Below are 16,590 nucleotides of genomic sequence, written 5' to 3'. Positions count from 1 at the left end.
CGTCAAAGTCAATATCAGATTAGGTACCAAACTATCACCTAGATACAAAAAGGAAATAGTTAAAGAAAGACAAAATAATAAAATAAAAGCAATATAAAAAATACATAACAATTACAGATTCCTATTAATGATGACAATAAAAACAACAGAAGGACACTTGGAAATCTTGAACTACACAGACGCACAAACAATCACCATTCTGAAAAGAATAGCGAAAATACAGACATCGAGAACACGAAATAAGTCATAGAGCTACAACAGATCAACAACTTATGAGATAATCTGCTTTTTTACACCGAAAAAGACCTAAGAACTAATACTTTCTACCACACTTTACGTCACGAAATAACGCAAGCTAATGTCACTTTCGACACAATATCACTTTTCCATAATCGAAAGGCTAAAGCAATCAACATTATAGGCACAGCTTGGAAGTATGTAGCCGGCAGCCCGGACAATGATGACTTAATAATGCTTACCGACAACATTAACAAACTTATAGAAAACGACATTAAACAGCTTATCATAAACAGGCAATTAAAAGATCGAATTAATAAACTTGCGAAAATCTTAAATGATTTAACCAATAGCATAAGAAAGGAATCTCTTATAAGTGATGAAATAGCTATTAGCTTACAAAATCAAATTAGGCTCATAAAAGAAGAAATAATATTAAGTACGCCATACAATGGACGTAATTGAATTTAATAAATAAATCCCTACATGGCGAAAAAGAAATAGAAGTAGTTAACGATAATAATCTTAAAAATAATATGCCACCGTTAAATATTGAAGAAATGCTAGAATTTGCAGATATATCCATTTTGCATAATGGCACAACCCTGTTCCAAATTTAGAAGCCAGTAGTGAAAAATAACAATAAAATACATTTCGAATTTCGCGAACTGTTTGTAATTAAACAATCTATGGCATACACAACAATTGTAACAGATATCGTTATATTACAATTCGTAACAAATCAAAAATTCTAACCTTGAACACTAGTAATTGTATTCCTAAGTTAGTAAGCGCCTTGTGGCTTTAGCAATGCAGATCACATCCCGGAGATCGAAGAAATCAAGGATGGATTTATACTCCTGAACGACTTCAACGGTACTATTAGATGGCAAGAAGAAGAGAAACGCGTGAGAGGCAACTACATAGTTAACTACTGGAACGAAACCTTATTCATCAACAAACAAGAGTTCTGCAACTTAGAGGTCACCGTCATGACCCTAGGAAATCCCACAACTCTAATAACCCCAATAGAAAACGAAGGAATTAAGATTCTTTTCCTGGAAGCATTGGAAGAATTGCACATCAACAACAAAAAAAAACATGCGAAAACTCCAGACGCACTTTATAGCAAATAGATTCGGTTTCACAATTCTCTTCACAGTTGCCATCCTTCTTACCTGTGTATTACACATATTGAAGAGAAAAAAAATATATAAAGCTGCAACTGAACAAAGAACAAAAGAGACCCAAAATAAAACCAACGCATATCCAAATACAAAATACAGATGCCAACCTTCTTCCCTTCTACCTGTTACTCTTCTTCTGATGATCGCTTGATGGCGAGCTTAAAATCAAAGGGGGAAGAGTTAACAACAAATAAATTCATACAGTCCCAATAAGAAGCATTGCAACACCTCATGAGACTTGCTTCCGCAACAATTATATTATTTTCATCGTTTAATAAACCTTGGAATTAACTTGTATGAGTACAGACTTATAGCGATGCTTAGGCTACAGCTACTTGAGTTGGTGCTCATATTCTTCGGTATGATTCACCGTTCTCAAAATTTCTTGTATTTCGCAATTTAAGTTCACTTTATTTTTGTCTACACATACATAGGCGTAGACGCCTTATACAAATACATGCGAAACGTGCAGGTGCGCTGCTGTTTATATAGCTCTAACCACGATGGTATTATAATACATTTTCAAACACATCAAGTCTAGGTGATCTGTCTAACGACTCTATAGGTACTCGAATGAACTCATGAAAAATTGTCAATATGTAAAATTGTTATTAATCTATGTCTATTCTAATGAATATGTGCTTTAACCTATTCCATTTTTTTTTTAATATTTCTATAGGAAAGGCGACAATGACTCAAGTGAGAATATTATGATGGCCGCCTCCACGATGACAAGTGATGATATTAAAGCTACGTCACCACTTAAGTCAAGTAGCCAACGCCGGCCCAAGATAAAGAAGCATGTTTCAACATGCACAACCACCAATGAGGTGGGTACCCTTACACTCCCTAATGTGGATAGCTCCACACTAACATTGATGGAAATTGAAAGCAATTCTAAGAAGTCCTCGGCTGCCTGTAGCTCACCCAAGTCCGAGTTTAATCCTTCGCTTAGTTTCTCGCTAGAGAAACAGGAGCTGCATATTATTAACGAGCGTCTTAATTATCAGAAAGACAACACTGGTGTTCTAGACGACGATGAGGATAGCGAGAACGAAAAATTGTCACCGCTGCTCTCACCAGGAATGAAGATCAAAAATACCTCAGGCAAATCGCTTAAACTAGTTGTGGATACTCTCGGCGACAGCGACGGCGAGGATATAGTAAAAAACATACAAGTTAATGATGCAGCAGTCACCGTTAGCATTGGTGGTGAATGCAATGATTTGCAGGAGTCCAATTCGGAAAAGATTTCCTCGTTAAAGCATGATAGGCATAGGACCGAGTCTGCTGATTGTGATGCGCCAGCGAGAGATCCATGCTTATTAGTAGCCAACTTTAGTGCCGAGGACTCTGATTACTATACACCTGATGACACCCAAAACACTATACTTAGTCCATTGTATCCATCCGACCGGGCTAAAAGAGGTGATCCTTTAAGTTGCAGTTGTGTTGTTTTAAATCAGGACATGAACATACCCAACGCTTCTGCGTTGGGTTATAGTACGATGGTAAAAGGGAGTCAAAGTTTACAAAAAAAATCCACATCTGCGGGTAATATTGTTGGACCTACCAATGAAGCCTCTCCTTACTGCGGTGTTGACTTAAAGAGCAATAATGTCAGCTCACTTCCGGGTAAGGCTGCATCTGAAATTAACTTATCACAAAGTGCCTTTACTATTCATTGACTTGCAGATATGCTCGATAGTCCAATTAGCGGCAACTCGGCTTCTACACGCAGCTCAAGTGACAGCTACTCATCCAGTTCATCAACCAAGCAGTTGCTTAGCTCCAACACGACCACAACAGCTGCCAATATTATTGTAGATGACAAGACTGCAGCTCAGAATGCAGTCAACGTTTAAAGAAAAATTCCTTAATACTTTAAATCTATTCATATAATTATACTGGATTATCTATGTCTAGCACCAAATTTGACTATACAAATATTAATTAAACATTACATAAAACAGCAAGCAGATGCACATTTAAATTAATCAATCAATAAGTATATGATCTTTAATAACATAGGAAAGGGTTAGAGTACAAACAATACAAATATGTTATCCAATGTGGTGTACAACTTTTCAAATACAGTCTGATACAATATATATTACTAGCGGGTATAGCCCGGCCTTGCTTGTGGCACGTATAAAAAAAATGTTCTCAAAAAGCTTTGAAAATAATTTTGAAACTGATCGTACAGGGAACAAGCAACTTTCATACAAATTCCCGAAATCGTTAGAACATGTATTCATTAGGTTTGTATGTATACCTTTAAAAATAATTTTGAAGCAAAATTAAAACCACCAAAAAAATCTTTGAATTGCACTTTTGCCGATTGCATCATCATTGATTCTGCAAAAAATGTAAAACAGGTCTCGAATGATTTTTTTATGGATCCTTGGAAATGAATTTAAGCGCGATACCCATTTCCACCAAGGCGGGATAGATTTTCCAAAAAATGTGAACCACCCCTCAAATTAATTTGAGCAAAGATCTTTGAAAAGGAGTTTGATGCCGATCCGATGGTTAACAAAAAAGTATCATACCAACCTTTTTCGCCAATTAACCACTGTTGGGTGGAATTTCCCAAATAGCTAAAACACGTATTCATTATGTTCTTATGTAGAGCTCTAAAAATACTGGTTAACTACTGGAACGAAACCTTATTTATCAACAAACAAGAGTTCTGCAACTTAGAGGTCACCGTCATGACCCTAGGAAATCCCACAATTCTAATAACCCCAATAGAAAACGAAGGAATTAAGATTCTTTTCCTGGAAGCATTGGAAGAATTGCACATCAACAACAAAAAAAACATGCGAAAACTCCAGACGCACTTTATAGCAAATAGATTCGGTTTCACAATTCTCTTCACAGTTGCCATCCTTCTTACCTGTGTATTACACATATTGAAGAGAAAAAAAATATATAAAGCTGCAACTGAACAAAGAACAAAAGAGACCCAAAAAAGAACCAACGCATATCCAAATACAAAATACAGATGCCAAGCTTCTTCCCTTCTACCTGTTACTCTTCTTCTGATGATCGCTTGAAGGTGAGCTTAAAATCAAAGGGGGAAGAGTTAACAACAAATAAATTCATACAGTCCCAATAAGAAGCATTGCAACACCTCATGAGACTTGCTTCCGCAAAAATTATATTATTTTCATCGTTTAATAAACCTTGAAATTAACTTGTATGAGTACAGACTTATAGCGATGCTTAGGCTACAGCTACTTGAGTTGGTGCTCATATTCTTCGGTATGATTCACCGTTCTCAAAATTTCTTGTATTTCGCAATTTAAGTTCACTTTATTTTTGTCTACACATACATAGGCGTAGACGCCTTATACAAATACATGCGAAACGTGCAGGTGCGCTGCTGTTTATATAGCTCTAACCACGATGGTATTATAATACATTTTCAAACACATCAAGTCTAGGTGATCTGTCTAACGACTCTATAGATACTCGAACGAACTCATGAAAAATTGTCAATATGTAAAATTGTTATTAATCTATGTCTATTCTAATGAATATGTACTTTAACCTATTCCTTTTTTTTTAATATTTCTATAGGAAAGGCGACAATGACTCAAGTGAGAATATTATGATGGCCGCCTTCACGATGGCAAGTGATGATATTAAAGCTACGTCACCACTTAAGTCAAGTAGCCAACGCCGGCCCAAGATAAAGCAGCATGTTTCAACATGCACAACCACCAATGAGGTGGGTACCCTTACACTCCCTAATGTGGATAGCTCCACACTAACATTGATGGAAATTGAAAGCAATTCCAAGAAGTCCTCGGCTGCCTGTAGCTCACTCAAGTCCGAGTTTAATCCTTCGCTTAGTTTCTCGCTAGAAAAACAGGAGCTGCATATTATTAACGAGCGTCTTAATTATCAGAAAGACAACACTGGTGTTCTAGACGACGATGAGGATAGCAAGAACGAAAAATTGTCACCGCTGCTCTCATCAGGAATGAAGATCAAAAATACCTCAGGCAAATCGCTTAAACTAGTTGTGGATACTCTCGGCGACAGCGACGGCGAGGATATAGTAAAAAACATACAAGTTAATGATGCAGCAGTCACCGTTAGCATTGGTGGTGAATGTAATGATTTGCAGGAGTCCAATTCGGAAAAGATTTCCTCGTTAAAGCATGATAGGCATAGGACCGAGTCTGCTGATTGTGATGCGCCAGCGAGAGATCCATGCTTATTAGTAGCCAACTTTAGTGCCGAGGACTCTGATTACTATACACCTGATGACACCCAAAACACTATACTTAGTCCATTGTATCCATCCGACCGGGCTAAAAGAGGTGATCCTTTAAGTTGCAGTTGTGTTGTTTTAAATCAGGACATGAACATACCCAACGCTTCTGCGTTGGGTTATAGTACGATGGTAAAAGGGAGTCAAAGTTTACAAAAAAAATCCACATCTGCGGGTAATATTGTTGGACCTACCAATGAAGCCTCTCCTTACTGCGGTGTTGACTTAAAGAGCAATAATGTCAGCTCACTTCCGGGTAAGGCTGCATCTGAAATTAACTTATCACAAAGTGCCTTTACTATTCATTGACTTACAGATATGCTCGATAGTCCAATTAGCGGCAACTCGGCTTCTACACGCAGCTCAAGTGACAGCTACTCATCCAGTTCATCAACCAAGCAGTTGCTTAGCTTCAACACGACCACTACAGCTGCCAATATTATTGTAGATGACAAGACTGCAGCTCAGAATGCAGTCAACGTTTAAAGAAAAATTCCTTAATACTTTAAATCTATTCATATAATTATACTGGATTATCTATGTCTAACACCAAATTTGACTATACAAATATTAATTAAACATTACATAAACAGCAAGCAGATGCACATTTAAATTAATCAATCAATAAGTATATGATCTTTAATAACATAGGAAAGGGTTAGAGTACAAACAATACAAATATGTTATCCAATGTGGTGTACAACTTTTCAAATGTAGTCTGATACAATATATATTACTAGCGGGTATAGCCCGGCCTTGCTTGTGGCACGTATAAAAAAAATGTTCTCAAAAAGCTTTGAAAATAATTTTGAAACTGATCGTACAGGGAACAAGCAACTTTCATACAAATTCCCGAAATCGTTAGAACATGTATTCATTAGGTTTGTATGTATACCTTTAAAAATAATTTTGAAGCAAAATTAAAACCACCAAAAAAATCTTTGAATTGCACTTTTGCCGATTGCATCATCATTGATTCTGCAAAAAATGTAAAACAGGTCTCGAATGATTTTTTTATGGATCCTTGGAAATGAATTTAAGCGCGATACCCATTTCCACCAAGGCGGGATAGATTTTCCAACAAATGTGAACCACCCCTCAAATTAATTTAAGCAAAGATCTTTGAAAAGGAGTTTGATGCCGATCCGATGGTTAACAAAAAAGTATCATACCAACCTTTTTCGCCAATTAACCACTGTTGTGGGTGGAATTTCCCAAATAGCTAAAACACGTATTCATTATGTTCTTATGTAGTGCTCTAAAAATACTGGTTAACTACTGGAACGAAACCTTATTCATCAACAAACAAGAGTTCTGCAACTTAGAGGTCACCGTCATGACCCTAGGAAATCCCACAATTCTAATAACCCCAATAGAAAACGAAGGAATTAAGATTATTTTCCTGGAAGCATTGGAAGAATTGCACATCAACAACAAAAAAAAACATGCGAAAACTCCAGACGCACTTTATAGCAAATAGATTCGGTTTCACAATTCTCTTCACAGTTGCCATCCTTCTTACCTGTGTATTACACATATTGAAGAGAAAAAAAAAATATATAAAGCTGCAACTGAACAAAGAACAAAAGAGACCCAAAAAAGAACCAACGCATATCCAAATACAAAATACAGATGCCAACCTTTTTCCCTTCTACCTGTTACTCTTCTTCTGATGATCGTTTGAAGGCGAGCTTAAAATCAAAGGGGGAAGAGTTAACAACAAATAAATTCATACAGTCCCAATAAGAAGCATTGCAACACCTCATGAGACTTGCTTCCGCAAAAATTATATTATTTTCATCGTTTAATAAACCTTGAAATTAACTTGTATGAGTACAGACTTATAGCGATGCTTAGGCTACAGCTACTTGAGTTGGTGCTCATATTCTTCGGTATGATTAGGTATTTGTCGCAGCCCGAGTGCGAATCTCTAGTCGCACATTTACTGCGCTCACCGTTCTCAAAATTTCTTGTATTTCGTAATTTAAGTTCACTTTATTTTTGTCTACACATACATAGGCGTAGACGCCTCATACAAATACATGCGAAACGTGCAGGTGCGCTGCTGTTTATATAGCTCTAACCACGATGGTATTATAATACATTTTCAAACACATCAAGTCTAGGTGATCTGTCTAACGACTCTATAGATACTCGAATGAACTCATGAAAAATTGTCAATATGTAAAATTGTTATTAATCTATGTCTATTCTAATGAATATGTACTTTAACCTATTCCTTTTTTTTTTTAATATTTCTATAGGAAAGGCGACAATGACTCAAGTGAGAATATTATGTTGGCCGCCTTCACGATGGCAAGTGATGATATTAAAGCTACGTCACCACTTAAGTCAAGTAGCCAACGCCGGCCCAAGATAAAGCAGCATGTTTCAACATGCACAACCACCAATGAGGTGGGTACCCTTACACTCCCTAATGTGGATAGCTCCACACTAACATTGATGGAAATTGAAAGCAATTCCAAGAAGTCCTCGGCTGCCTGTAGCTCACTCAAGTCCGAGTTTAATCCTTCGCTTAGTTTCTCGCTAGAAAAACAGGAGCTGCATATTATTAACGAGCGTCTTAATTATCAGAAAGACAACACTGGTGTTCTAGACGACGATGAGGATAGCAAGAACGAAAAATTGTCACCGCTGCTCTCATCAGGAATGAAGATCAAAAATACCTCAGGCAAATCGCTTAAACTAGTTGTGGATACTCTCGGCGACAGCGACGGCGAGGATATAGTAAAAAACATACAAGTTAATGATGCAGCAGTCACCGTTAGCATTGGTGGTGAATGCAATGATTTGCAGGAGTCCAATTCGGAAAAGATTTCCTCGTTAAAGCATGATAGGCATAGGACCGAGTCTGCTGATTGTGATGCGCCAGCGAGAGATCCATGCTTATTGGTAGCCAACTTTAGTGCCGAGGACTCTGATTACTATACACCTGATGACACCCAAAACACTATACTTAGTCCATTGTATCCATCCGACCGGGCTAAATGAGGTGATCCTTTAAGTTGCAGTTGTGTTGTTTTAAATCAGGACATGAACATACCCAACGCTTCTGCGTTGGGTTATAGTACCATGGTAAAAGGGAGTCAAAGTTTACAAAAAAAATCCACATCTGCGGGTAATATTGTTGGACCTACCAATGAAGCCTCTCCTTACTGCGGTGTTGACTTAAAGAGCAATAATGTCAGCTCACTTCCGGGTAAGGCTGCATCTGAAATTAGCTTATCACAAAGTGCCTTTACTATTCATTGACTTGCAGATATGCTCGATAGTCCAATTAGCGGCAACTCAGCTTCTACACGCAGCTCAAGTGACAGCTACTCATCCAGTTCATCAACCAAGCAGTTGCTTAGCTTCAACACGACCACAACAGCTGCCAATATTATTGTAGATGACAAGACTGCAGCTCAGAATGCAGTCAACGTTTAAAGAAAAATTCCTTAATACTTTAAATCTATTCATATAATTATACTGGATTATCTATGTCTAGCACCAAATTTGACTATACAAATATTAATTAAACATTACATAAAACAGCAAGCAGATGCACATTTAAATTAATCAATCAATAAGTATATGATCTTTAATAACATAGGAAATGGTTAGAGTACAAACAATACAAATATGTTATCCAATGTGGTGTACAACTTTTCAAATGTAGTCTGATACAATATATATTACTAGCGGGTATAGCCCGGCCTTGCTTGTGGCACGTATAAAAAAAATGTTCTCAAAAAGCTTTGAAAATAATTTTGAAACTGATCGTACAGGGAACAAGCAACTTAGACTAAGCGCGATACCCATTTCCACCAAGGCGGGAGAGATTTTCCAAAAAATGTGAACCACCCCTCAAATTAATTTGAGCAAAGATCTTTGAAAAGGAGTTTGATGCCGATCCGATGGTTAACAAAAAAGTATCATACCAACCTTTTTCGCCAATTAACCACTGTTGTGGGTGGAATTTCCCAAATAGCTTAAACACGTATTCATTATGTTCTTATGTAGAGCTCTAAAAATAAGTTTGTGGTAAATCGGACAAAACTTAAAACTGAACCAAAAAATCTTAGAATCGCATTTCTACCGAGGAGTCTTGGATTGTGCGAAAATGTGAAACACGTCTCAAATGATTTTTCATATATATCCTTGAAAATGAATTTGAGAACAACGTCATCCACCAAATCTTTGACTCCCATTTCCTCCAAGGAGGTATACATTTTTGGAAAAGTATGTGTTGAAGGTTCTCAAATGAATTTGAACAAAAAATTATGAAATTGAGTTTGTGGCCGATAGAATAGTAAACAAAAAGGTTTCATACAAGTATTTTTTCATACTTGCGGGTGGAATTTCCCGAAACCCTGTCTTAGCGTACACTTTCATCAAATTAAAAAAAAATACTTTCCCCGGTAGGGCTCGAACTCGCGACAGACCGCACCACTTGCTCTGCCTCTACTCAGTAGCCACACCAAAAATTAAGTACTTATGAGAAAAAAACGAACTAAAATAGCATTACAGAAAAAAGCAATTACTATGCTGCTAGAATGCGATAGAATGCAAAGCAGACGCGCATGAATGTGTGTGTGACATGAATATAGAAAAGTATTCGCTAGCTGCCCCATCCAATTGCGTAGTTACATATAACTTTGGTTTTCGCTTAACCGATCTTAATGAAATTTTTACCGTATATCTTATTGTACCAAAGAATAATTGAATATTCTCGAAAAGTCAATTGCATTAAAATAGTAGCTTAGGTTGGTTGGCAATATAGGTTGGGTTATAAACTTGATTTATAGTTGTGCGGTGTTAGCAGGGAGGTGGCGATAGGTATAAAATGAAAGATACTTGATATATATATAATATTCTTGAAGCAACATATCATGCTCTTAATATTTACCAAAATTGCTAAAAAGAAACAGGATGTCGATATCGATTTTTATAGATTGCTTGGAAACGGAGTTTGTTATCGCTTATCGGATACAAATTCGATCTGCGCAGGCACTAGGAGGACCTACGTCTAAAATTTCAAGTCTCTAGTTCTTATACGTTCTGAGAGCGTTGCGTTCATTCATACGGACAGACGGACGGGCAGACAGACGGACATGGCTAGATCGACTCGGCTATTGATGCTGATCAAGTATATATGTACTTTGTGCGGTCGGAGATGCTCCCAGCTGCCTGTTACATACATTTGCATGTTGCACAATTACAATATACTCTTATTACCCATTTTTGATGGGTTTAGGGTTATAAAAACAATGAAAGATGAAAAATATAATATAACTGAGTTTAATTCGGCAAATTCTACTACACAACAAACGGAAATTCTAAGCGAAATAGACCCAATTCATTTCGATAATAATCGATCAGTTGGACCAATAAAGGGATTTGCAAAAAATAAATAAATGCAATTACATTATAAGTTGGTGATCAAGGCGTTGACTTAAGCAATTTAGTGGTTAGTGGATAACAGTTAGGTTGCATTTTAAATAAAATAATATAAATCAAATTCAGAACACTTCATCTATCGCTCTTTTATCATAGATTTAACCGTTTCAAAAGTCAAATGGCGAACAGCAACAAAATACCAAAAAAGATTAAATAAATAAAAAAGTTAAATAAGTATTTCAATTGGAATGAGTTATATAATGAATGCCTTTAAAGAGCCAACGAGTAATAATTCAATTATTAAAATGGATTGTCCCAGTTATACACCATATCTGAAATCGTATACGAATAATGATGCAACTTGAATTTTGTGGTCTTTCTTAGAATCATTCAACAAGTCGACGATTAAATACCCTTGCTATGAATTACAAGTTTGTTATTTTAAGCACAATATAAAATTGCATTTATGTCATATAAGTTTAAGCTATATCAAAGTAAATCAGATTTCATTATGCTTGACTATACGAAGAAATTTATAATATATCATTTTTGTGCCTTTTGCTTCTTTCCACTACTTCTTCAAAGCCACCCTGGATTACTCCTAGAATATCACATCTAAAAAACTTAAAATCTAAATATTTTAAATAGTCTAAAAGGTCTTGTTCGTGTACAGACTTGGGCAAATATTCCATAGCCAAGTCGAACTTCTTTCTTCTTAATTGTCAATGCTATGAGAATTATCTAACTCGTTGTAAAAGGCAATTTGCCCAAAATCCAAGACAGTTTTATAATTTTGTAAACTTCTGTCTTTCCATCTCTTTGGAAAGAATCTTATATCATTCCTCTCCACAAGAAAGGTGGGAAGTCTGATATACAAAATTACAGGGGCATTGCAAAACTGTCCGCTATTCCTAAATTATTTGAAAAAATAATCACTTCAAATTTACAGCATTTTTCCAAATCAGTTGTTTCCCCTGTTCAACATGGATTCGTAAAGAATCGGTCAACTATGACCAATCTGATTGAGTGTACTTCCTTGGTAAATGATGCTTTCCTTTCAAAAATGCAAACTGATGTCATTTACACTGACTTCACTTTGACTTTGTGCACCATGACATTTTAGTTTTTAAACTTAAACGAATAGGTTTCCCTCCGTCTCTTTTGCTTTGGATTAATTCTTATTTAAGAGGTAGGACCCAAAGAGTAATGCTGACTACCTCTAAACAGGTTCACGTCACTTCTGGTGTTCCTCAAGGTAGTTATCTTGGACCTCCACTGTTATATCACATGCCCGTGTACTCATGTATGCGGACGATGTGAAACTTATTCTATCATACACAAATCGCCTACATCATTCACGTCTACAAGAAGATTTGAACGCTATGTAACAATAGCCAGGATCGTATTGAATTACAAGGTTTAAGTTGGGACCCTAATCTTCGATTACCATCCTACTCCAGCAGGTAGCTTCATCTTAATCTTTCGTCGTTAACCAACCGTAGGACAGTTCTCGCTGTTGTCTTCTTACATTAGGTGATTTATGGCGATATAGATTATCATTTTCTGCAAGGGAGTCTTCAATTCTCTGTTCTGGCTAAACCAATCACGAATGATCGCCCTTTTTTGCTATCCACGTGCGCAACAGACAACGCTATGCACAATCCCTTCCGCGTGATATGTAAAAATTATATTAGCTTGCATCACGTTTTCTCTACCCAGCATTCTGTTTCCCTTATAAAATCGTTACTTTCAGGATACCTTCGGGAAGTCACTGAAGTCACCATTCCCAGCTTTGAGCAGGGGCATAGCTTGCCGGACAGACTGTAAATTTTTCCCCACCGCGTCGGTGATTTACCATTACTATCTTTTGACACTCTATCTAGCATATTTTTTTTTACTTTAAGAACGTTTTTTTCCTACATGCTCCTTCTTTTTAGCTGTAGGCTCTAATAGCGTCACTGACTAAATAAGCTGTGAAAGGGGCGCAGTTGGTCTGGCTGGCAAATAAAACACCTCCATCGGTTTAATGTCCATTATGTATGTATAATCTATTGAATGATGAGGAAGACACTCGTTTCGACGACCATTAATAAATAAATATATAAAAAACAAGCCCCTATTCCTAACAACCTCAACTTTCAATTTCAGTTTCCATGTCTAGTAAAAATTAAAATTTCGGTAAGATCATCTTAACCAAGGGGTAAGCTCTAACCTAAACAGTTATAAAATAATTTCAATAATCTTCAATATCAAGATGGAGATAACTTAACCTTTACCAATACTGTTGAACACGTACTAAATACAATACAAAAGTCCACCATTTATTCATAACAGTATCCAGAAGCACAAACGCGAGAAATAGAGGTTAAGAGACAGGTGCTTTTATTAATGAGATTAATTAGAGAAAGCGATTCAAAAGCCCCACAACATACTTCGACCACTGTTTAATAAACATTGTCTAGCTAATCTTGACGGCAATATTTAAACTCATTTCAATTAGTTTTGAAAAAAGTATCCGAAGTAACCTTAAAATTGTAGTTAGACAAGTGCGAGTTTTCCCGACGGAATTTAACCAAATCTTCTCAAAGTTTGAGGCAAATTTCATATTCTATATCCAAAAGCCAAAGAGATTAGAGCATTCCTTGGATTAACGGGCTATTATAGTAAATGCATCCCAAATTACGCTGATGTGGCAAAACTCATAGCAAGTGCCTTTTAAAAAAGGAGCTAAATTAGACTTAAGCAAGTAAGAGGTTCTAGTCGGGAGCTCCCGACTATGGCATATCTTGAACCCTCTAACTAAAACACCAAATGCAGTTCACACTACGCGCTCGAACACGCGACAGACCACCGCCTCTACTCAACAGCCACACCAATAATTAAGTCTCAATGAAAAAAAAAACGAATTTAAATAGCAGCACAGAAAACAATACAATCACAATTACAATGTTGTTGATAGAATGCGAAGCAGACGCGCATTAATGTGTGTGTGCATGTATACAGAAATTCTAAAAATTTTGCGTTGCACTCACGAGCGCAGTCAAAATACCGAAAAATAAAACAAAAACCGATCTTGATGACATTTTCTGTAGTATATCTTATCGTACAATATTTGTGTATTCAAAAGTCAATTGCATTAAAATTATGGCTTAAATTGGTTGGCAATTTTAGTTGGGTTATTAACATATTTATAGCTCTGCGGTGGTAGAGGGCAGGTGGCGATAGGTATAAAATGAAAGATACTTGATATACATATAATTCTAGCTTTTATTATTTACCAAAATTGCCCAAAAAACACGATATCGATATCGATTTTTATCGATTGCTTGGAAAAGTGAGTAAGTTATTGATTATCGGAAACAAACTCGATCTGCGCAGGTACTAGGAGCACCTATATCTAAAATTTCTCTCTAGCTCTTATAGGCTCTGATATCCTTGCGTTTATACAGACGGACGGACGGACATGGCTAGATCTACTCGGTTATAGATGCTGATCAAGAATATACATACTTTATGTGGTCGGAGATGCTTTCTTTTGCCTGTTACATACATTTGCATTTTGCACAAAAACAATATCCCATTTTACCCACTTTTAATAGGTTCATGGTATAAAAACGTAAGTGAAGAAACCAAAGGTATACCAAATATATAGTACTCAACAAACTTCACATATTATTTAATATGACACAGCACATAACTTAAACATTAATTTAAGTTTGTTGCAACTAATTGTAAGCACAAAGTTCTACTTTATAACTGAATAAAATTTTTTTTTATCATTATCAATACACAAATAGTTAAATTTATATTCTTAAAAATACAATTACTTTTGTTTGGGAATTAAATTAGTGGGTAGTTAAAATTGATTTATTTATTTGTATGTATGTATATATACTATTCTAAAAGCTACAAGATTGGTGACTTTAGCCACTAACCATTTGTTACGGAACTGCTTGTTTCTCGGTGGGCCGCGCCGGCTGGCTCATCGCTTTCTCTGGGTGCAGTCCCATCCCTGGCCCGCAGTCCGCACAATCGATAACAACAAAGCTACACGTCTGTAGCAAAACAGACTTACACAACACTATGCAAAACGAACCACAAATCGATAACATCAAACAATCGGTGCGTATGTGCGAGATGTTGAAAACTGAGATCATGTTTTGGAACGTTTTGGATATGAACTCCGTTATTAGAGTGGATGACCTCGGGTACTCCAGACTTATAAAAAATCTCGCTGACCAAAAACTCCACCACGTTAAGAGCCGTTGCGTTCTGCATCGCTTTCAAGAAAGTAATTTTTGAAAGGTAGTCGACTACCACAAAGATCCACGCGTGCCCTTGTTTCGAACATGGGTACTTTCCCAGAAAGTCAATATATAGTTTTTGGAATGGTCGTTCGGTAACTACCTCCTCCCCTAGACCCACTTGGATGCGAAAGTTCGGTGCCTTGACTTCCTTGCATGTCACACTCTGTCTCAGCCAATCCCTTACCCGATTAACCATGCCGGGCCAGTAAAACCGCCTACGTAAGTCCTCGAGCCTTTTCACGACACCCCCATGAGCAGCCGTCTCATCTTCACGAGTCTTCGCTATTAAGCCGGCTGTCAACGAGCTTGGCACCCACAACTTCCATATGGTGCCTTCTAACTCGTCTTGCAAGTGGACGAACCCCAAACGCTTGAAAAGTAGATTACATTCAAACTTTAGATCCGGTAGTTTGTCCTGATTTGAACGTACTTGTTCGAGCAAGGCCTGACATTCCGCGGAGTCAAACTCGGTGAGCTCAAATTCGTGAAGGCTTTCCGTAACCTTTCCTACGGCTTCAATACTGCGCGATAAGTTGCCGGCTGCTACGTTCTCACTGCCTTTACGGTGCGCGATGGTAAAGTCGTAGCCTTGCAGCTGCAATGATCAACGTGCTAGCTTCCCGCAAAAGTCCTTCATAGACATAAGCCATTTTAGGCTGGCGTGCTCCGTGATGCAGGTGAAAGGCATCCCTTCTATATAGGGTCGGAACTTTTTTATGGACAGTATCGACGCTAAGAAATCCTTTTCTGTGACGGAATAAAAAGCGGCCTACCTGGTACAGTAAATGCGGTATAGGGCTTGCTTTTTTCGCCTAGTTTGACCTGCCAATAAGCGAACTTCAGATCCACACTGGAGATGTAGTGGGTGTGGTATATTCTAGATAGGATGCCTTCTATATAGGGTAGTGGATACGCATCTTTGCTTGCGTGAATCGAAACAAAAACGAGTTTTTCCTGGTCTTCGCACTACGGCTGTGCGGTTACTCCATGGGCTATTGCACTTTTCAATAACCTTGAAACTCAACATTTTATCTACCTCGTCATCCACTATAATGGGTAGAGCTCAAGAGCTCTTCCCCTTGGTGTTCTGTGGAGGTTATCTTCTCGGAGCCCAAAATATCAGGGGCTAGGTAAAAAGCTCGGCAGAAATCAGTTCCAAAATAAGCTCGCT

General features: G+C 37.3%; 2 protein-coding genes across 6 annotated transcripts in view; both read left to right on the top strand.

Annotated features, from left to right (window-relative positions):
- The window catches only part of Mrgn1 (Mahogunin ring finger 1), a 56,876-nt gene extending 51,736 nt beyond the window's left edge, over positions 1–5,140 (top strand). The window contains exons 2-4 of one of the 3 annotated variants that reach the window (XM_015171105.3): positions 2,104–2,254; positions 2,435–3,059; positions 3,120–3,400. In XM_015171105.3, the coding sequence (XP_015026591.2) occupies positions 2,104–2,254; positions 2,435–3,059; positions 3,120–3,289 (946 nt within the window). In that variant the 3' untranslated portion in view covers positions 3,290–3,400. Of the gene's footprint in view, positions 1–2,103; positions 3,060–3,119; positions 3,401–5,009 lie in introns of those variants that run through there. The other 2 variants (XM_032439112.2, XM_002054880.4) reach the window with 2 other exon arrangements.
- Positions 5,032–9,273, top strand: LOC116651871 (serine-rich adhesin for platelets-like). Of its 3 annotated transcripts, none has more exons than XM_032439119.2 (4): positions 5,032–5,160; positions 5,341–5,965; positions 6,026–8,929; positions 8,990–9,273. In XM_032439119.2, the coding sequence occupies exons 1-3, from the start codon at positions 5,041–5,043 to the stop codon at positions 6,193–6,195; spliced, it is 915 nt and encodes a 304-aa protein (XP_032295010.1). In that variant the 5' UTR covers positions 5,032–5,040; the 3' UTR covers positions 6,196–8,929; positions 8,990–9,273. The 3 variants fall into 3 exon arrangements, with proteins under 3 accessions (XP_032295010.1, XP_070067491.1, XP_032295006.1); XM_070211390.1 differs by having other exon boundaries at positions 5,041–5,965; positions 6,026–8,124; positions 8,305–8,929; XM_032439115.2 differs by having other exon boundaries at positions 5,041–5,965.
- Positions 9,274–16,590: the final 7,317 nt, after the last annotated feature.

Source organism: Drosophila virilis, chromosome X, assembly GCF_030788295.1.
Source record: "Drosophila virilis strain 15010-1051.87 chromosome X, Dvir_AGI_RSII-ME, whole genome shotgun sequence".
NCBI lineage: Eukaryota > Metazoa > Arthropoda > Insecta > Diptera > Drosophilidae > Drosophila > Drosophila virilis.
Note: the sequence above shows the minus strand (reverse complement) of the source record. Positions and strands in the feature narration are given on the sequence as shown.

Coding starts and splice junctions, on each gene's coding strand:
- LOC116651871 (XM_070211390.1), top strand. CDS start 5,041: ATGATGGCCGCCTTCACGATGGCAAGTGATGATATTAAAGCTACGTCA. Junction 5,966..6,025: donor TAATGTCAGCTCACTTCCGG/GTAAGGCTGCAT, acceptor ATTGACTTACAG/ATATGCTCGATAGTCCAATT.